The sequence below is a fragment of the Canis lupus genome, chromosome X (genome assembly GCF_003254725.2).
Source record: "Canis lupus dingo isolate Sandy chromosome X, ASM325472v2, whole genome shotgun sequence".
NCBI lineage: Eukaryota > Metazoa > Chordata > Mammalia > Carnivora > Canidae > Canis > Canis lupus.
The window spans coordinates 101,852,093-101,875,148 of NC_064281.1; the positions used below are offsets into that span (position 1 = coordinate 101,852,093).

Sequence of the window (23,056 nt, forward strand, 5' to 3'; positions counted from 1 at the left end):
CAGATTCTAGAAGTGGCCCCCATGACTACCTCCTGATATTTACACTCTCGTGTAATCTCTCCTTGAGCGTGGGGGGAGCCTGTGATTGCTTCTAACCAACAGAATGTGGCAAATGTGACTGAACGTACATGATTGTGTTAGCTCGTTTTGCTGAGGACTCACTTTTCACAGCTGGCTTTAAAATAGCCACCATGTGAGGAAGGTTTACATGGCAAAGAACTGAGGGCAGTCTCTGGCTGACAGCAGCAATAAACTGATGCCCTCAGCCTGACAACCCACAAAGAACTGGATACTGCCAATGACCATGCGAGTTTGGAAGCAGTATTAAATGATATGGCAGCTCTGGCTGACACCTTGATCACAGCCTTTTGAGACCTTGAAGCAGAGGACCCAGGAAAGCCATGCACTGACTCCTAAGAGAAACCATGAGATAATAAGTGTATACTGCTTTAAGCTGCTGAATTTTGTGATACCATTGTTACGTTGCGATCATTAATACATGGTGCTTTGTCGATCATCCTTTCAAGCAAAAATGGTGTTCCATTAAAACAGCAGCTAGTTCAGTTTGCAATTCAAGTGGTTTTCCTCAAGAAAACCTTCATAGTGTAGATACAGAAGTCCTTTATGCATACTACCCATTTCATCGCAGAGTATTTCAAAATAAATTTTAATAAAAATAGTAATTTATCACTTCTTCAAAGTTATTCTCAAGTGAAAGTGAAATTTTTCTACTGTGAGTGCTTGATGGTCATTAATGAAAAACTATCAGTACCATTTGGTGCCATTGCCTTCATTCAAATTAAGGCACCAGCAGTTTTACCCTCCATTGCTTTTGCATCTTCAGTACAAATGCTGACACACTGAAAAGAAGAAATGTCTCAGCATAATTATCACAACAGTTTTAACTTCATGAACCCCTGAAAAGGTTTTAAGGAAACCCTAATACTCTGTGAACTATAATGTTGCTTTAAGGCAATATTTCTATGTATAGCAATACTTAAATGTATGAATGGATAGGTGTACATGCATTTTTAAAAACCTCTGGGCTGGGGCACCTGGGTGGCTCAGTTGGTTAGGCATCTGACTTTGGCTCAGGTCATGATCTCAGGGTCCTGGGATTGAGCCCTACATCAGGATCCCTGCTCAGCAGGGGAGTCTGCTTGTCCCTCTCCCTCTGCCCCTTCCCCGCTTATGCTCTCTCAAAAAAGTAAATAAAATCTTAAAAAAAAAAAAAATAAAGCCCCTGGGCTAACCTGGATTGAAATCCCAGATCCATCCTTGATTTACCAGCTATGGCCTTGAGTGGTTTATTTAGCCTGAGTCTGTTTCCTCAACTATTAAATGGAGATGATAATCATGCCTACCTCATAGGGAAATCAGAAGAATTAAATATATTAATTTATATACAGCATAAAGACTTACCCATAATAACAGAATAACAAATGTTAAATAATACCATTAAATATTACTTCTGTTAAAATTTTTAAAAGCTAAGCCATGAAAGTATGTTTTCAAAGCAAACAGCAACAATGACCTCAGAACAATCTTCCCAAATAAGAATACGGTTCTGTTTACCCTCTCAGGAATTTTGTCATTATACAACATTCATTACTGATTATTTTTTACTCACCTTTAGATAGCATAGTTTTCAATATTATACCTAGTTAATTTAAGCATATTACCTGATTTACTGACAAGTTGGTTAGTTCCTACAGTTACAGGTATTGGTTGAGTTGTCATAAAGATAGTGACATTTTCTGATTGTGATTATGGAATGGTGACTAGCTATGATAGTCCACAATTCTAACTGGGTATTATAATATTCAATGTGTCCCTGAGCTAATTGTGTAGTTTCAGAAACACTTACAGGTTTAGACACATTCTGAACAATAGAGTTTTGTGAAGATTTAGATTCAGGATGACATCTAGGCAAGGCAGCCACTGGATTTGATGTTGGATCTTTGTAGTGTTGACTTGCAGGCTTGAATGGATCAGTAGCACCTGCATTTTAAAATTACACAATATATTGAATATTTTTCTATACAACCAATTTTGTCAAAATATTTTACTTTAAGATTAAAATGGTATAATAATGCTATACCTTGAGTGAGTGTCTCATTCTTTATTCCCTTTGAAGATGAGCTGGGGTTACCTCTGTTCAAAATATCTACAAAAATTGTATTTATTTTAAAATTCATTATTTGTATATTAAAATAAGAAAACTCCAAAAATATATCCACAGACAACTAATAATTGAAGTATATTTCTTTCTCTCAATGGTGATTCCAGATCAAACCCTTCCCCATTCCCCATGCCACATTCATACCCCTAAAACCCTGTAAGTTTCATCATGGATAAGCTGATCATATTATCTGTAACACTGAAATTCTGAAAAGACACTACTGAAGACTGCAGACTAAATTTAGAGTTTACCAGAGTATCTCAAATCTACTATTATACCAAAAGTCAATTGGAGTCTCTCACAACCCTATGTATCAGTTTATGATTGCTCACTCTTGTACCCATGTGAACCCATAACTTCTAGGTTATTGAGGAATCAAAAATTTGGAAAAGTAGAGATTTGCCTAAAATTGCTCATCAGGAAAAGGTGGAAGCATTTTAAAAATCCCATAAAACCTCAAAATTTTTCCTTTTTCTCCTCCCAGTAGAAAAGAATCAGATGTCATAGAATAATTCTATAAAGTAAAGGGTCACACAACAGTAGGTTGTTTTATGATAATGGAAATTCAGTTCTCTAAGACTGGGTACTACAGAAGTCTTCTAGGAGAAAAATCTCAACCAACTTGATATTGTTTTCATTCAGAAATTTAAAATAAGTATTTACTCAAGCCATTAAAGAGTTAAACCTATAGTACTTTTTGGTGACTGTAATCTATCAAACACAACTTTTTATCATCTCCCCAACTTCATGATGGTTCTTTTTTAAAAAGATTTTATTTATTTACTCATGAGAGAGAGAGAGAGAGAGAGAGAGGCAGAGATACAGGCAGAGGGAGAAGCAGGCTTCAGGCGGGGAGCCTGACGTGGGACTCGATCCCGGGTCTCCAGGATCAGGCCCTGGGCTGAAGGTGGCGCTAAACTGCTGAGCCACCTGGGCTGCCCTATGGTGGTTCTATATAAATATTTAGCTCATGTTCCATATACCAAAAATATTTTATGGCTCACACATAAAACATCAATAAAATCATTTAAATTTTGAGTTCATTTAGAAAAGAAATTTCACTGGGGTCAAGTTTCTTTCTGATAGAATCACTTAAAACTAATACACATTATCCTAGTTAACAGTTAGCTGTTATTGAACATGTTATTGAACATGTTGATATAAATCCAACATGAACGGCTATGCTTTCAATAAGATGATCTGAACAATAATTTTGAAATATGGTAATATTTTAGGATAAAAATAATCACAGCAACTAGGAAACAAAAATAATAATATTCTGTTCCACTATCAGCAACAAACATGCCAACATACTTACTTCATTTTATAATTGAAGTGGCATTCCACTTAGCATCTCTCAATTTGCCGCAGGAAATGATATTGAGAATTAAATTATATTATTCTCTCTCTGATAAAACTGAATAGAAGTGCTATTCGAAGTTTAGAGTCAAGAGAAGAACAGGGTTTTCAAAAAATTAAAAACTCATTTCTTAACCACAATATTACACACTGCCTAGGTAAGTAAGAGAACACTGGTATGCTGGCTACATTCTTTGCTAAATTATCCTGGCTTAAAAAAAGTAAATATAATGAAAAAGAACCTACTTCATCTTTGTACCCCAAAATTCAGTATGTTGTTCCTCTGCAGTTTACACACTTTTCACTTTGACAAGTGTCATCACTATAACATTATCACAATATCAAGTCTAATTACTCTAACTGAAATCTAACAATCCACCAAATTACTGGATTCTGCTAGAAAGCCAAGATGATTAAGTGTGCTAACTGCCTGCACTGTACAAGTACAGTGGCTAAAGACCAGACCTTCCTTCCTTCATGAATATAATGAGGAGTTGCTGGAAGATGGGTGTGGCCAGAAACTATAGCCCATAGTGGTACACATACTAGAGATTGTATAATCATGCAGTGCCTGTTCATTTTGTAGCCATGATTCAAGATGACACTGTAATGAGGTAGTTGCCTGGATATGAGAACCCCCATCAGAGACTAACACAAACTTATTTAGTATTCTGATATTTTAAGCAAGGCATTCCAAACACTTCCTTTTCTAAGTATGCTTGGGCTTAAAGGAGAAAAAGAAAAATTAACAATTAAGAGGTGAATAGGCTACTTAGCTCCACTAAACTTATGATTTCCAATTTCAGAGGGCTTATAGTGCTGTTAGGTAATCTTAATCTTTAGTTAACTTAGTTAACATTTCCCTTTCCTCTGAAATGATATTTCAACCTCTTCACCCTACTCAAGTCCCCAACCACATCCTCCCTCTGATTCTCACAAATTCTTACTGACCTGTATGCTCCAACTCTTTATAGAATAACAAGGATGTATAAGACAGTCCACGGGTTTTCCTATTAGAAACAGCAACTTATAAAACTTTACTTCCCTGAAATAAATGCTTACTTGAAATGGCTGGTTTTGAACTTGATATCTCTCCAACAAAGATCAGCTCATCATCATCTTCATCCAGAATTTCTTCAACTTTCTTCTGCCATGGTTCCAGCTCTTCTTCTTCACATTCCATAAAGAGTTCTGCCATTTTTGAATTATCTAATTTTCAAAAGGAGAAACACATCTTATATTTTTTAAGATTTTATTTATTTATTCATGAGAGACACAGAGAGAAAGGCAGAGGCAGAGGGAGAGGGAGAAGCAGGCTCCATTCAGGGAGCCCTATGTGGGACTCGATCCCAGGATCAGCTCAGGGATCAAGCTGAAGGCAGACACTCAACCACTGAGCCACCCCGGCGCCCCCACATCTTATTTTTTAGATAACTTTTTTGCAATGCATAGTATGATACTTAAGATATAAACTTAACAATCTTAATGTTAATTACTGAATTGATATTTGCAGTCAGTACATGCTACCAAAAGTAAGAAATGCAATTCAATTTCTAAGATCTAGACTAGTAAAATTAAGCTAGCCGGCTAAGTAACAGATGACAGTAGTTATTAGTAGTTGCCAATAAATTTTAAGAATAATCAAATCCAAAACTTGTAAATGAAAACTACAATGAGGGATCCCTGGGTGGCGCAGCGGTTTGGCGCCTGCCTTTGGCCCAGGGCGCAATCCTGGAGACCCGGGATCGAATCCCACATCGGGCTCCCGGTGCATGGAGCCTGCTTCTCCCTCTGCCTGTGTCTCTGCGCCTCTCTCTCTCTCTGTGTGACTACCATAAATAAATAAAAAATTAAAAAAAAAATAAAAATAAAAAAAAAGAAAACTACAATGAGATATCACCTCACACCTGTCAGAAGGATAAAATTAAGAACACAAGAAACAACAGGTGTTGACGAGGATATGGAGAAGGGGGAACCTTTCTGCACTGTTGGTGGGAATGCAAACTGGTGCAGTCCCTCTGGAAAACAGTATGGAGGATCCTCAAAAAGTTAAAAACAGAACTACCCCATAATCCAGCAACTGCACTACTAGGTATTTACCCAAAGGACACAAAAATACTAATTCAAAGGGATACATGCACCCCTATGTTTATAGCAGCATTATCTACAAGAGCCAAATTATCAAAATGGCCCAAATGTCCATTGACTGATGAATGGACACACACACACACACACACATATATATGGTATGTATATACAGTGGAATATTACTTGGCCATAAAAAGAATGAAATCTTGCCACTTGCAACAATGTGGATGGAGCTAGAGAGTATTATGCTAAGTGAAGTAAGTCAGAGAAAGACAAACACCATATGATTCCACTTACATGTGGAATTTAACAAAACAAATGAGCATAGCATAAGGGGAAAAAAGATAGAGAGAGGCAAACCAAGAATCAGATTTCTAACTATAGAGAACAAACTGATGGTTTCATGGAGGAATGAGTGAAGTAGGTGATGGGGATTAAGGAATGCACTTGGTTTGATGAGTACCAGGTGTTGTATAGAAGTGCTTACTATATTGTACACCTAAAACTAATATTACACTGGATGTTAACTAACTGGAATTAATAAAAACTTTAAAAAAGAATAATCAGATCCAATCAAAAGGAATTTCAGTTTTATGAACAGAATATGATTATAACTATATATAATTATATTAACAAAAAGGAAATAAAGAGGTAATAGGTTGGAGATATACTAGAAAAACTGAATTAGGTTCAGAAACACCAGGGCTGTACAGAGCAAAGCAGGGACGAGGTGCAAGAATGAAAATAGGGGACTTACGTGAGGTTTGTTCCATCTCAGGAAAGATGAGACATTTCTCACCTGAAGAAACTAAGCAAAAAACATACTGGGAATACCACCAGTCTACTAGTGCTGGCCAAGCAGAGTTCTAAGGAAGCATTTTATTTTTTATTTTTTAAAAAGATTTTATTTATTCATTCACAAGAGACAGAGAGAGAGAGGCAGAGACACAGGCAGAGGGAGAAGCAGGCTCCATGCAGGGAGCCCAACGTGGGACTCGATCCCGGGTCTCCAGGATCACGCCCTGGGCCAAAGGCGGTGCTAAACTGCTGAGCCACCTGGGCTGCCCCCAAGGAAGCATTTTAATGCCTCATTCTTAAATATGGGTAGACAACCAGTAAGTACCAGAAATATGACTAAACCTCCAATGTGGCAGGTGAGAATTCTACCATTGAACCACCAATGCTACTAAACCTCCAATGTGAAAGACCAAATCATTAAAACAGATTAAAAGATCTGAAAGAAAACAGAGACAGTACAGAAAGCAAGTTATTAGAGAGAATGTAATTAGCATTTTCAGAGAAATAAGACAAGAATGTTATAAAAAGTATCATTCAGAAAATATAAATTTTAAAAATAAGACAGCCAAAATTCAGTAAAAGAACAACCCCCAAACCCAAACGCCAAAGTTGAATAAATACCCTATAAAAGGAACTAAAAGACAATACACACACACACACAAAGTAGATGAAGTTATTAGAAATCAATTTCAACGGTACAACTCACCTAATAAAAGTTCCAGAAAAATAACAGAGAAAAAGGAAAGGGGATGTAATCAAAGGAAAAACACAAAAGAAATTCCCAGGTCTAAAGAACATAAATGTCCAGATTAAAAAGGCCTACCAGAACCCAGCAAAATAATCAAGAAAAAAATCTACAGAAGAATACATCATGAGATTTGAAAATGCTGGAGACAGAAACTATCCTAAAATCAGAGAGAGAGAGAGAGAGAGAGAGAGAGAGAGAATGAGTAATGCTTTCAAAAGTATTAGTGGAAATAATTTTCAATTTAGAATTCTGTATCCGCCAGCCAAGGTTTTCATCAAGCTTAAGGTATATATTCTTTCATCAAAAATAAAGATCAGGGATCCCTGGGTGGCGCAGCGGTTTGGCGCCGCCTTTGGCCTGGGGCGCGATCCTGGAGACCGAGGATCGAATCCCACATCGGAGCCTGCTTCTCCCTCTGCCTATCTCTGTGACTATCATAAATAAACAAAAAAATTAAAAAAAAAGAAAAAAAATAAAGATCACCAATATCATGCAAAATTTACCCTCCATTCACCCTTTCTTAGGAAGAATCCACCAAAATACGGGATTTCAGAAGGAGGAAGATAGAGAATGCAGAAAACATAACATTCAACACAATACAGAGAAAGTTCCAGGATAATAGCTAGTCAATAGGTCTAGATAACAACCAGCCAGAGTAGAGCAAGAGAACATTATTCCCAGGAGGAATGTCTCCAGGAGACCACACACACACAAAGATCGAAAAATTAAAATGTTAGATTACCTGATCAGTTTTACCGTGTAGAAAATTGAGTTAAGAGGCTACAGAAGGGTGTAAGAAGACTTAGCTATATATTTTAATAAAACTTAGCATATTTAGTCAACTATACTTCAATAACAAATAAAAGAAAATAGCAAATCTTAAAAAATGTAAAATTTAAATATCTGGGTATACACAAGAAAGAGAAAAAGGGAATTTATCCATAACATTAATACCATAGTACTATACTAAACAGTGAACAATATTTGGGAGATGCTTGGAGGGAGGGGTAAGCATCAGTAGACTAAAATCATCTTGTTCCGGGACACCTGGGTGGCTCAGCAGTTGAGCATCTGCCTTTAGCTCATGGTGTGATCCTGGAGTCTGGGATCAAGTCCCACATTGGGCTCCTTGCAGGGAGTCTGCTTCTCCCTCTTCCTATGTCTCTGTCTCTCTCTCTCTCTGTGTCTCTCATGAATAAGTAAATAAAATCTTAAAAAAATCATCTTGTTCCTTGGGAGAAAAATTATTGGATAATGGCAAAAAAAGTTTGATTTAAGAGACAGCAGTATGTGAATGTGTTAAAAATTTATAAATATGGGGATCCCTGGGTGGCACAGCGGTTTGGCACCTGCCTTTGGCCCAGGGCGCGATCCTGGAGACCCGGGATTGAGTCCCATGTCGGGCTCCTGGTGCATGGAGCCTGCTTCTCCCTCTGCCTGTGTCTCTGCCTCTCTCTCTTTCTCTCTGTGTGACTATCATAAATAAATAAAAAAAATAAAAATAAAAAAACAAAAATAAATAAATAAATAAAAATAAAAAATTTTATAAATATGGAAATAACTATTAGAAAAAAAGTTCAACTATTGAAAATGAATGCCTTACAAAAATAGGGAGTAACAGGCCCAGAACACATGCACACCACTCTCTCTCACACTTACCGTTCAAGAAACTGGTTATGCACTTACAATTTTCAGATTATTTCTTTTCAAAAACTATGCATGCATTGTTATGCTTTTTAAAAAGTAATGAGGGGGTGCCTGGGTGGTTCAGCATCTGCCTTTGGCTCAGGTCATGATCTCAGGGTCCTGGGGTAGAGCCCTGCGTTGGGCTCCCTGCTCAACTGGGAGTCTGCTTCTTCCTCTGTCCCTGCCCCTGCTTGTGTTCTCTTTCTCTCTCTCAAATAAAGAAAATCTTTTATTTATTTTTTAAAATATATATATATATTTTATTTATTTATGATAGTCACAGAGAGAGAGAGAGGCAGAGACACAGGCAGAGGGAGAAGCAGGCTCCATGCACCGGGAGCCCGACGTGGGATTTGATCCCAGGTCTCCAGGATCGCGCCCTGGGCCAAAGGCAGGCGCCAAACCGCTGCGCCACCCAGGGATCCCTATTTTTTAAAATATTTTATTTATTTATTCATGAGAGACACAGAGAGATAGAGAAGCAGAGACACAGGCAGAGGGAGAAGCAGGCTCCATGCAAGAGCCTGATGTGGGACTCGATCCCAGGACTCCAGGATCAGGCCCTAGGCCGAAGGCAGGCACTAAACCTATGAGCCACCAGGGATCCCCTCAAATAAAGAAAATCTTTTAAAAAAGTATTGAGGGAGCCCCTAAATATAATAGCAATGAGAACAGATTAAGTGGTACTGGATATATGGAGTGAGATGTGGATGGAGAAACAACTAAAAAATAACAAAACAAAACAAAATAACTCTGGGATTCTGGCATAGAGAATAATCATCTGTTTTTTTCAGACAATAATATCTTTATTTGTTAAATGCAATCATTTCTAAAGGTAATTTTACTAGATTAAATGTCATTTCTAATTTTGACTCAAAATTAGTGTGTGAAAATAGTGATCTGGGGATGGCTTACAAAAGAAACACCTTGGGGCGTCTGGATGGCTCAGTCAGTTAAGCGTCTGCCTTCAGCTCAGGTCATGATCCCGGGGTCCTGAGATGGAGCCCTGAGTCAGGCTCCCTGCTCAGTGGGGAGTTTGCTTTTCCTTGTCCCTCTCCCTCACCTTCTTCCCCACTGTGTGATCTTTCTTTCACTCTCACTCTCTACCTCAAATAAATAAAATCTTTAGAAAAAACCAAGCACCTTAACATATAGGCACTATTCTTTTAAATTTTTTTTAAATTTAATTTCCTCATCTATATAGATATGCCAAAATCATTTCTCAGCATAATGTTGTTTAATGTTTAGTGGTTTACTTACCAAAATACAGAACAAAACAAAAACCTTCTCACTCTTCCAAATGTAACCAGTTTTATGAACTTTCTTGTCTAACTTTATTTATTTTTATTTTTTTAAATTTATTCATGAGAGACACAGAAGAGAGAGACAGAGGCAGAGGCACAGGCAGAGGGAGAAGCAGGCTCCATGCAGGGAGCCCGATGCGGGACTTGATCTTGGGTCTCCAGGATCAGGCCCTGGGGTGAAGGTGGCGCTAAACCGCTGAGCCACCTGGGCTGCCCCTCTTGTCTAACTTTAAAAACACATATACAGAATGGTCTACGTCAAATAATTAAAAGAGTAACTTACAGTTTAGCATTTGCATATTCTGAATACTTGAAAACACCATCCTCATTGTGCCCCCTCGAGTCTTCCTTTGTAGTGTTTCTTCTATCTAAAACATTCTTCCTCCTTACCTTATATTGGCCACGTTATTCAAGTATAGTAGAAGGAACATGAACTTGACATCAAATTGAATAGTTTAAATCTTCATTGCACCATTTCTAATCGTGTGACTGGAGAAATTACTTGAATCTTGTTTTTTCAACTCTATTATGGGTACAATATCTACCTAATAGAAGTGGCAATGTAGACTGAGAAAAATGTTACATAAAATACTAACCGAACCTCAAGCAAATACTCAACAAAATCTTAATTCCCAACTCTTGGTTCAGTTACAGCTTCCTCAATAAACCAGTAGACCTTGTTTTAGCTCCACCTTTTACTACATTGGCATTCTATGCCATGCAGTTCAATATTTACTATATATGATCTCAAACTGCTGTTTCTTTTTTTAAAAAAGATTTTATTTATTTATTCATGAGAGACACACAGAGAGAGAGAGAGAGAGAGGGGCAGAGACACAGACAGAGGAGAAGCAGGCTCCATGCAGGAAGCCTGATGTGGGACTCGATCCTGGGACTCCAGGATTATGCCCTGGGCCGAAGGCAGGCGCCAGACTGCTGAGCCACCCAGGGATCCCATGCTCACTGTTTCTTAAAGTGGATTTTTTTTAAGTCGGCTCCACATCTAATATGGGGCTTGAGCTCATGACCCTGAGATCAAGCGTCAGATGCTCTACCGACGGAGCCACCCAGGCATCCCTCTTGATGTGTATTTCTTAACTGTACACGTTTCATACCAAACTAAGATACAAAGTAAGAGTGAAGAAATTACTTTCTTCTTCCTTTGTATCTCCTCCGATACATGGTAGTCTATTGGATATTGGTAGTCTATTGGATAAGCATCAGCACTTAACATGATAATCAGTGAACTAAGAAACTAGGCAGTCAGGCAATGCCAAATTAAAAAAAAAGGCACATACATACAGATAATAGAAAAATCAATAAATAAAATCTTTAAAAAATATAAAAATCATTTATATCTATGTCAATGCCATAGTCTTGATACCACGTCTGACACATAGGTCTTCCTTATTTTTTTAACTGGGTACTACCACTGTCAATATTTCAAGATAGATTGTTGAGTAAGAAAATTTTAAAGGCACATAATAGCATATATAATATGGTCTTATTTAGAAATAATTTATTTTTTGTCTATGCAGAGAAAATAGTTTGTTATTATGTACAACAAACCAATAATAGTAGTTACCTCTGGAGATGAGAAACACTTCATTTCTACTTTACAGACATTTTTATTATATGTTGTCTTCTTTTACTATGATCATGTATTACTTTAATAAATTTAAGTATTTTTTAAATGTGCATACTTGTTTCTCTCATCTATTCTCATGAAGCAAGATTATCAGTACAAAAGCCACGCATACTAGTATCACTTGCAGCAGCAATACTTACTTTTTGATTGAGAAGGGTTGTCGTTGTCGTCATCCATCAAGTTGCAGAGTCACCTAGGCACCAACACATAACATCCATCAATTTTATGAGTTCCTTTATTCCTTTAACACCAAATATTGAAACATGAAACTTGGGATTCAGAAATCTTTGGGTCTAATTTTGATCTCCAGCAAACTCACCATATGACTCAAGAGAAGACAGCAAGTTAGGTCTTAGTTTTCTGCGCTATAAAATAAAGATACCTACTGTTAGAGTGGATTTATTAAATGTATTCACATTTAATCATTTTCTCCTACAAAAATCTTACCTTTTGAGTTTGATATGTTTGATATACACATGCTACTCACTTAACCTAATTGTAAATGCAAATTTAGCAAATAAAATGTTTAAAGTATTAAGTCTTTATGACTTGAAGAAATCTGATAGATTATTAAATTACAAATAAGTTTTGAAAAGCACCTTTTTGTAAATATGAGTAATTAATTTGTACTACATGTTTTAGTTAATCTCAATTTTGAAATGCTAAAGTGACATTAATCTTTAACCATTACTTATTTTCTGTATTTCAGAAATAAATATTACAGGAAAACACATACAAAAAAGTTTTAGTTTATATATTTTTATTTCTTATTAACACTAACTGCAAGGAAGAGAACAAGGAAGAGAAAATTAGTTGCATAAACTTCATCATAGATTAATTCATTAATTCATTGTCTTCTGTGCTCAAAGTGATATGCTCAGTTCTAGGGGAAAAAATAAGATGAATAAATCATAGTCCTTGCCTTTAGTCTAATATATCTATAGTTCTTTGGGCTTTCAAAAAGGCACTTATATTAAACATTATCAATTTTTTTCAATTGCTTTCTTTAAAGCAGGAATTTGTGTTCTGAATTCTTATGCACATATATTCTTTACAAACAAAATAAATGTGTTTTTAAAAACTATTTCAGGGATGCCTGGGTAGCCCAGTCAATTAAGTGTCTTCCTTCAGCTTAGGTCAGAATCCCAGGGTCCTGGGATCCAGTCCTTCACTGGGCTCCCTGCTCAGTGGTGAGTCTGCTGCTCCTGCTCCTGCCCCTGCTCCCTCTGTGTGTGTGTGTGTGTGTGTGTGTGTGTGTGCACGTGTGTCCTCTCTCTCTCACAAATAAAAAAACCTATTTCAGTTATAAAACAAAAAAAGTAAAAAAAATAGTCATCAGAAATCTAAAGTATTAGGATAAACAGAGCTGAGCCTTCACATTTGTGTTTATTTTCAGACTGGTAAAAGCAAGCTTTGCTGCTTTTTCCAATTCCAAACTATTTAGACTGAATTAGACTAAAGGAAAAAAACCTACTTTAACTTCAGAAGAAGTTACAGGTATGAATATTTGAATTACTATCACAAGATCTCAAGTGAATCCTGTACTTAAGTAAATTTCCCTGGTTCTGAGATCTGACTATTCAAATATCTTTAACTCAATTATTTGAATAGTTACCATTTCTCCCTAAACAAGAATTAAGGTAATGCATATGTCAAGTGAATAAATACATGTCAATTCTTGCTCAGCATTAAAAGCCTACTGCTACCAGGAACAACAGATTTTTTTTTAAAGAGACACAACTACATAGCCAATGAGGATTCATGTATAACACTTTTTTATTAAATGCTCACATAAAATATCTATTGGCATAAGTAACCTAAAATTAGTATTAAATGTACAAGTAGTTTATATAAGCAAGTCATATCCACTGCCTGTGACTAGAGATGAATTTTGAGGCCTGTAACAGCCACCAAAGAGCTTCAATTGGTACATTTATAAACACTCTAAAAAATCAGAAATCCTCAAATGTCATTAGAATAGTAACTTCATCTAAAGCTGTGCTATCCAATAAGGCAGTCAAGCCCTCCAAAACTATCACCACACACACACACACACACACACACACACACACACACACACAGAAAAAACCTCTCAAGTCATAATTTCAGATTTTTGGTGGCAATGCAAGGAATTATATTGGAGGTCAAGTCACCTGTCAAAGAAATGTCAAAGAAACCCAGCAAAACAAGCAATGGGGACCTTAGAGCTCCCATAATAGCAGCCCCAGAGGGTCTCTAGTTTCTGCAACTCGGAGCTGGCACCAAAATAGGCAGAACAGAAAAGAACTCTCTACTTCAGCTATTGACTCAGATAGAGATACTATGCCCGTATTTAATACACTATTCCTATTGGGGGGGGGGAATGAATTCCAAGTAACTAATGGAATATAATCCAGTTTTTGGAAACTGCTTATATAAATAATTATAATTACTATTTAGATGTTTTACGGTTTCAGTTTCTATATATTTAAAATTCATCTATTTTTTTTAAGAGTTCAATTCTACAAAATTCTCAAAAATGTTAATAGATCAAAATAGTTAAAATGGTAAATTGTATGTTATGTGCATTTCATACCTACTAGGATGGCTATAATCAAAAAGGCAGATAATAACAAGTGTTGGCAAGGATATGGAGAAATTAGAACTCTCATATGCTGCTGGTGGGAATATGAAATGGTGCAGACACTGTGGAAAATACTTTGGCAGTCACTTACAAAGTTAAACCAAGTTACCATATGACCCAGCGATTCCACTCCAAGTAAGAGAGAATTGAAAACATATGGTCATATAAAAACTTGTACACGGGAATGTGCATAGCAGCATTATTTATAATAGCCAAAAGTGGAAACAACCCACATGCCTAACTGATGAGTGGATAAACAAAATGTGATCTACCTATACAATGGAATAATATTCAGTCATAAAAAGAATAAAATATTGATATATATACCATAACATGGATGAACCTTGGGAACATATTAAGTGAAAGAAGCCAATCAAAAAGACCATGTATTCTATGACTTCATTTGTATGAAATGTCCAGAAATGGCAAATTCATAAAGAAAGTACAGTAGTGGTTGCTTAGGGCTGGGAGGGTTGGAGGAGAAGTGGGGAGTAGCTCCTAATGAATATGGGGTTTCTTTTGGGAGTGATGAAATGTTCTAAATTGACTGTCGTTATGGTTACATGGCACTGTGACTATATTAAAACCATTAAACATCGGGGTGCAGGTGTCCCGGCGTTTCATTGCATTTGTACAATGGAATATTACTCAGCTATTAGAAATGACAAATACCCACCATTTGCTTCAACGTGGATGGAACTGGAGGGTATTATGCTGAATGAAGTAAGTCAGTCGGAGAAGGACAAACATTATATGTTCTCATTCATTTGGGGAACATAAATAATAGTGAAAGGGAATATAAGGGAAGGGAGAAGAAATGTGTGGGAAATATCAGAAAGGGAGACAGAATGTAAAGACTGCTAACTCTGGGAAACGAACTAGGGGTGTTAGAAGGGGAGGAGGGTGGGTGGTGGGAGTGAATGGGTGACGGGCACTGGGGGTTATTCTGTATGTTAGTAAATTGAACACCAATAAAAAATAAATTAAAAAAAACATTAAATTGTACACTTCAAATGGTTGAATTGTATGTTATGTGAATTTTTAAAAGATTTATTTATTTATTTTAGAGAGAGAGAGAGTGCGGGATGGGGAGGGCAGAGAAATGGGGGGAGAGAGAATCTAGATCAGACTTCTGCTAAGTGCAGAGCCCAACACTGGGCTTGATCCCAGGACCCTGAGATCGTGACCTGAGGCAAAATCAAGTTGGATACCTAACCAACTTGAGCCACCCAGGCGCCCCTATTATGTGAATTTTCTTTCAGTAAAGTTGATGAAAAAATAATAAGCTGGTAGGATATAACCCTGGGAGTGATGGAGTCACTATGTGGAGAAATAATGTCTAAGAAAGAAACCAACAAATACCAAAGCCATAAGATTCTGGGGTAGAGGAAGAGAAGGTAGGGTAGGGAAATATTCAAGTTCTGATAATACCATTTAAATACCTGAAGCTAGCCATGCTTGAAGTAGATGATCTATTGAGAATTTTCAGCTTCTTAAAAGAAGGAATAATTGTTATTTTTGGTTTAATTTACCTTGAGCTAGGTTTCTGGTACTTGCATTCAAGAGCAGTAACACACTCATCAGTGGCTTATTACCCCTATAGTTTTCAAACAGATCTCTGTGGTAAATAGACATATTGCAGATAGCGTGAGAGCTCTATCCAAAACAATATACTTTTTAGCTATCTAAAAATGTTCATATATATAATACAGTCTTATTAACTGTAGTCATTATGCTATACATTACATCCCCAAGACATATCACAGAAGTTTGTACCTTTTGGCTATCTTCACCAAACTCCCCATCCCACACCCCCAGCTCTGGCAACCACCGGAGCTGTATCTAGAAGTTCTCTGTGTCGTTATGTTCCTTTTATTTTAAATAGTCCACATATCAATGAGACCATACAGTATTTGTTGGTTTATTTCACTTAGCATAAAGCCCTCAAGGTCCATCATTTTGTGGCTGAATAATAGTCCATTTTATATCTATACACCAAATTTTCTTTATCCATTCATCCAATGATGGACACTAGTTGTTTCATTGTTTTGGCTATTGTAAATAATGCTGCAATGAACATGGGTGTGCAAATATTATTTCGAGTTTGTATTTTCATTTCCTTCGGATAAATTCCCAGAAGTGGAAATTGCTGGATCATATCAGAGGTCCAGTTTTTGTCTGTCTTTACTACTCCATTTTCATCAAGTACTATCAGTTTTACTGCTGCTAGCTAATAATAAACTAAAGAATATAGGAAGAAAATATCTAAACGATAAAATTGCACTAAAGGAAGGAGAAATGACAGTATGGTTAGATATAGAAATGATGGTATTGAAAAGATTCAAATAGAAAAATCTTGTCATTGTTTAGATAGGTATGAAAAATGCAATACAAGTAGGTAGTAACTTTGTTTCATCAAAATACAATACTCAATGTATTAAAGTTGATTCAAATTCAAACCAATTGCATTGGTTTTGTGGTTTTGATTATTTTGTTTTATGATTGTGTAAGAGTTCTAGAAATATTTAATTTTTTTAACATGGTACTGCACTTTTAAAAAGATTTTTATTTATTTAATCATGAAAGACACACACACACAGAGAGAGAGAGAGAGAGAGAGAGAAGGGCAGAGGCACAGGCAGAGGGAGAAGCAGGCTCCATGCAGGGAGCCTGACGTGGGACTCGATCCCGGACTCCAGGATCACGCCCTGGGCCAAAGGTGGCGCTAAATGGCTGAGCCACCAGGGCTGCCCGAGATATTTAATTTTTTAAAGGACTTTATTTGGGGGAGAGAAAGAGAACGAGTTGGAAGAAGGGCAGAGAGAGAAGCAGACACCCTGAGGAGCAGGGAGCCTGACACAGGACTCAATCCCAGGACCCTGGGATCATGACTTGAGCCAAAGGCAGATGCTTACTCGACTGAGCCACCCATGCACCCATCTAGAAATATTTAAACCATTTTAAGTAGGAAGATGAGCCTTCCGCTCAGGTCATGATCACAGAGTCCTGGGATCGAAATTCACTTAAGTCTCCCTGCTCAGGTGAGAGCCTGCTTCCCCGTCTCTCTCTGCCTGCCATTCTGCTTATTTGTGGAGTCTCTCTCGCTCTCTATCAAATAAATAAATAAATAAAATCTTTTTTAAAAAAGAAAATGCTTTCTAATAAGAGAAATCGGTATGGTACTCAAATGCAAGAAACACTGGATTATACCTTGGTTCCTTAGACAATTTCATTGGTATCTAAACAATTAAAACTCTCAAACCAGGTTTTTGGAACAAATCACATACAATTTAGAAGGAAAACTTAGGCTCACATCTTATTTCTGTTTTTTTTTTTTTTTAATTTTTTTTTTCATTTATTTATGATAGTCACAGAGAGAGAGAGAGAGAGGCAGAGACACAGGCAGAGGGAGAAGCAGGCTCCATGCACCGGGAGCCTGATGTGGGATTCGATCCTGGGTCTCCAGGATCGCGCCCTGGGCCAAAGGCAGGCGCTAAACCGCTGCGCCACCCAGGGATCCCTCTTATTTCTGTTTAAGAAGTTTTTATATTGTGGGAATTTTTTTTGAAAGTCTGAACACATAAATCCTTGCATATTTTGAGAAAATATTTCTTTAATAACTGTAATAACTATTCTCCCTTATTTTATTTAGGTTTTCAATTTTTTATCTCTGTCAACTTTCAGATTTCATCTATTTGTGGAAAATAGCTGACATTATGATTTAAGTTCATTAGCATAACACTGCAAAGATTGCTTATATTTTAAAACATTTTTTGTTAGTTTTGGGGATGAAGCACTATAATAAAATTTACGTTCTGCTAAGTAATTTTTAAAAATATTTATTTATTTGAGAGAGAGCAAGTGAGAGAACACAAGTGAGGGGTGAGGGGCAAACGGAGAGGGAGAAGCGGACTTTCCCCTGAGAAGGGAGCCCAATGTGAGGCTCAATCCCAGGACCCCTGAGATCATGACCTGAACCAAAGGCAGACACTTAAATGACTAAGTCACCCAGGTACCCCACAAAGTAATTTTTGTATCATATTCAGGGTAAAGATTTTACCTATAAGAATATGTTTTTATTGTAATTCATACATAAAGAGCATAACCTGCAGAAAAGACTAAAATAATTGACTTTTCAAAGCCAAATTATATAATAAAATATTTTATATAAGTTTCATAAGATATTCTATAACCACTAATTACTAAAGCAACCTCAGGAAATATTATTAGTTAATTCACATTTATAGGAGTTAAACTTACCCACTATGGAAAATGTCAAATAAAAGAGTAGAGTATAATAATGAAAACACTTGACATAGGAGCTGAATAACAGGATTTTCAATCTACCACTTTCTGATTGCCAAACATAAAGGATGTTTAATCGACCTCTCTGAGCTTAGTTTTACTACCTGTAACATAAAAACAGTAATATCTTCCTTGTAGCACTATTGGGAAGATCAAATAAAGCACAAGAAAATTTACTGTACAGTACTTGGCTTTATTTTGCTCAAGTTTTCCTTCTTTACTGGAAGTCATGCAAGTTGATGAATGTAAGCGCTACAAAGAAAATACTCTAGTTCATATAAAGAACTATAAAAGATACTGTTACCAATAAAGTATACCATATCAGTAGTTCTCAAGCTTTGTGGTCTCAGGACATCTCAGGACTTCTTTGTAGTCTTAAAACTTGAGGACACAAATGAGCTTTTTTGTTTATATGGAGATCTATTGATACTTACCATATTAGAAATTGAAAATGAGAAAAAAGTTCAATATGTATTATTTAAAGTAATAAATCCATTACATGTTCATATAAATATTTTTAATGAAGATAACTATTTTCTAAAACAAAAAATTCAATAAGAGTGGCATTGATTTATTTTTGCAAATGTCTTTAATACCTGTTTTAATAAAAGATAGCTGAATTATTTTTATCAGTTTCTGAAATGTATTTTTTCTAAATATATACAAATAAATAAACCATGTTTCAATCCTTGTTAAATAACTAATAAAGTTGACTTCACTATTTTTATGAAAATTATTTGTAAAATGACTTAAAATATAAAAAATAAAGTAAAAATGGTCCATTTTATCCAGATGATACAGTGATCAATACTTTCCTTGACATAGTGAGAGTTAATAAAACCACTCCTTAAAAGAAAACTGCTTTGCAGAGAATGAATCAAAAACACATTTTTGATACAAATCATTGAGTAAACCACATCTTCCTGAGTCATTATTTAAAATCTGATGAAAACCAAACATTTTTAAGTCCTTCTCTGAAGCAGGACAGAAAAAATTATTCAGGATTATATATTTAATGAGTGAATATATCATAAATATTTCTGTTCTTTGAAAAGTTACTTTTTAAAAAATATTTATTTATTTATTTATTTATGAGAGAGAGAGAGAGAGAGAGAGAGAGAGATAGATACAGGCAGAGGGAGAAGCAGGCTCCACGCAGGGAGCCTGACATGGGACTCGATCCCAGGTCTCCAGGATCACGCCCTGGGCTGAAGGCGGCTAGGCGGCACTAAACTGCTGCCCAAAAAGTTACTTTTGAAATAACAAGCTATGTTTTCAGTAGAAGTTTCCTATATCCTCTCACTAAAATATGTATTACCTTCTATTCACAAAAATCACTTCTCATCTAAGTATTTTTCCTGTACAATTAGTATAACAACAGCAACAAAAATTTTTTGGTATGGTTCTAAATGTCCTCTGGAATTAAAAAAAAACCAAATGGGAGAGAAGCAGGGGTACAGAATTATATACTCTTTCCACTTAACTCTCCTTTTCTACCAAAAAAAAAAAAAAAAAAAAAAAAAAAAAAAAAAAAAAGCCGGTGCTGGGTAGTAAAACATTGTGCTGAAAAAACCAGATTGGACTAGAAAACGTAAGTGAGGAAAATGGGTTGAACAGGGACGCTGAAATTTGGAGCCCTTCAACATCATAACTACTTTTGATGGAAGAATGGGCTATTATTCAACTTTTCTTTTTTTTTTTTTAAAGATTTTTTATTTTTTTTAATTCTTATTTATTTATGATAGTCAGAGAGAGAGAGAGAGAGAGAGAGAGAGAGAGGCAGAGACATAGGCAGAGGGAGAAGCAGGCTCCATGCACCGGGAGCCCGACGTGGGATTCGATCCCGGGTCTCCAGGATCGCGCCCTGGGCCAAAGGCAGGCGCCAAACCGCTGCGCCACCCAGGGATCCTATTATTCAACTTTTCAATATGTTTGAAAATAGTAACGGGATTAGTTAAATACGAAAAAGTTGAGAAGATATGAAGCCTTAAAAATGAAAACATAAAAAGGAAAGGGGGATTGAAAAATATCTCATGTATTTTTTTTAGATGAGTGTCCTTGCTTACTCTCCTTGACCACCTCATTCCCATGAAAAGTAGGGCATAACAGTGAACTGAGCATTGGAGGAGTCAGAAGACCTAGGTTCAATAACTGCTTCTATCATTTCCTATCCAAGTGGCCTCAGGGAAAGTCTTCTCCTTGAGGCTATCTCCTCACCTTCTAAACAGTTCTACCAACCCTCCACAGCTCACATTAAAAGGAACGTTTATCAATGAATATACAAATGAAAGACGCAATTATAGCGGGATTTGTACCGAAGTTAAAGCACCAAGGGCACACACTCCTAACTTATAAGCAAACCAGTTCCCTCATAAGCTCAGTAAAGCTCTGTCTCCTTAAGAGACAACTTGAGTTTTTACAGTAACCCCCAAAACAGGACATCTCACAAATGCTTAGAGGAGACTTTTGTAGTTTGAAACTCTATTTCTTGGTTTCAATTTTATGTTTAATGGCCCTAAAAGACATTAAAATTCAGTCCAAACGTGAAAACAATAAAGGCAGAATTTAAGTTCACAGATTAAAAAAAAAAAAATCTTTGCAAACAAAGAGAATCCCTTGGATGAAGATCTCCTGTGCTAGCAGAAGCTAGGTACACTTGATATTTTCTTCTATGATTTCTCCTTTAAAAAAGCATTAAAACTGAGATAACTTAAGAGGAACTTCCTCTGTGTCTAGGGAAGGATAAAATCTCAAAATGAAATAATTTTTTCCATCTCAGCAAAACGTGCAAAGCTCCCTGCTAGAAAATTACGTATCTAACTCCACGTTTCTCCTTAGGGCTCTTCTCTTCTAGACAATAACTGAATGGAGCACGATTTCTACAATGTGCAGCACAGTCCCTTTGCCAAGAACAAGGGTATCAGCACTGAATGACCAGTAACCTGGATGAGGAAACCTGTACTGAAAGGAGGGGCCTAAGGGACCCAGAAGCCAGAAAGTTCGGAACCTTCTCTGGTCTCTTAAGACTGAAGAGACTTGAGGGTGGGCGGGTCTCGCCAAATATTGGTATCAAATATACAAAAGACCAAAGGGAGTTGTCTTGAGAAAGAAGAGCCAAAACCAAGCTGAGGACTGACAGACGCATAGGCCCTGCGTGGTGAGGAGGCAGCGGTGGCGGCGGCCCGCCCGGCCACGGCCTGAGCGGGCGGCCTGAGCGGGCCGCCAAACCCTGCCGCCGAGCAGCTACCTTCTCGAGATCCCTCCCCCGCCGGGGCTGGCGCAAGATGGTGGCCCACCCGCCACCGTGCCGCCAAGTTCGTCCCCTCCCCCGCTCCCTGGGCGATCCTAGCAACACACACCAGCATCCAGACCCTCAACCTGCCCCCCTCAGAGCCGAGCCGGCGCGGCCACCCTCAGAGCAATGAGGCCTTGGCCGTGTGGCGGAGCCGCTGCCTGCATCAACGAGAAGCAGGCGGGGGCGGGGGATCACTTACCGCGAGCTGTGCAGGTCGCCCTGACTGAGACTCGAAGGAGGAGGAGAAAGAGGAGGAGGAAAGGGAGGAGCGCGAAGACACTAGGCGGCGGCCACAAAAACAGTGGCGGCCTCGGCGACTCCCAGCGCGGAATGAGCGCCTCAGACCACGGCAAAAGTATATAACTACGCGCAGTGCCTCATGGGTAGACGCCAGCTCCTCCCCGCCCCTGCACATCCGGGTTTCTTTTCTAACCGACAGTGGAGGGTGGCGCGCACATGTGCGTGGTCTTACACATTCTCGAAGGCAAAGGTACTCTTACAGTGGGCCGTGGGACTTGAGCTGCTGGCAGAGGGCCAGCATTAAAGGTCCCACGGTGTTGCCAATCTCCTCAGTGAATTCAATGTTCAACCTGAGTTGCAATCCTGAAATTTGGGCTGCACACTATGAAGATGTGTATTCAGAACGTCTTTTTATGTAAGAGATAGAAACACCAATAAAAAGAAATATTGTACCTGAGAGGCAAAGACATAAACCAGATGAGTAAAAGGAATAAAAGATTATTTAGGTTATTGGTTACTTTCATCAAATTTGTTTTAAATAATATAGCTTCGCTTGCAACTCTGTTATTCCTGTCATAAAGATGTCTATTATGACATAATAACTATTATGTTATTAAAATGTTAAGAAAAGTATACATTTACCAAAGAAAAACCAAAACCATGTTCCAAGATACTGCTTGCACAAACACTCTCTAAACACGTTGTGTTCTGAACAGTAAAGAAAGTTTCTTCTCCCAATAGACCTTCAGAAGGTCTATGGCACTAGTTGCCCCATTCTCA

General features: G+C 37.4%; 1 protein-coding gene across 13 annotated transcripts in view; it reads right to left on the reverse strand.

Moving 5' to 3' along the window:
* ZNF280C (zinc finger protein 280C) overlaps nucleotides 1-22,396 on the reverse strand; it is an 81,009-nt gene extending 58,613 nt beyond the window's left edge. For 9 of the 13 annotated variants that reach the window (XR_004813012.2, XR_003129476.3, XR_003129475.3 and 6 more), the window contains exons 1-7: nucleotides 22,236-22,396; nucleotides 12,133-12,178; nucleotides 11,954-12,006; nucleotides 6,387-6,437; nucleotides 4,604-4,750; nucleotides 2,102-2,167; nucleotides 1,868-2,001 (exon numbers count right to left, since the gene is read on the reverse strand). Coding sequence is in view for 10 of the 13 variants with exons in the window: in XM_035711872.2 (XP_035567765.1) it covers nucleotides 1,868-2,001; nucleotides 2,102-2,167; nucleotides 4,604-4,750; nucleotides 6,387-6,437; nucleotides 11,954-11,990 (435 nt within the window). In the remaining 3 variants the exon portion in view is untranslated. Of the gene's footprint in view, nucleotides 1-1,867; nucleotides 2,002-2,101; nucleotides 2,168-4,603; nucleotides 4,776-6,386; nucleotides 6,438-11,953; nucleotides 12,007-12,132; nucleotides 12,179-22,235 lie in introns of all 13 variants that reach the window. The other 4 variants (XM_049107275.1, XM_049107278.1, XM_049107273.1 and 1 more) reach the window with 4 other exon arrangements.
* Nucleotides 22,397-23,056: the final 660 nt, after the last annotated feature.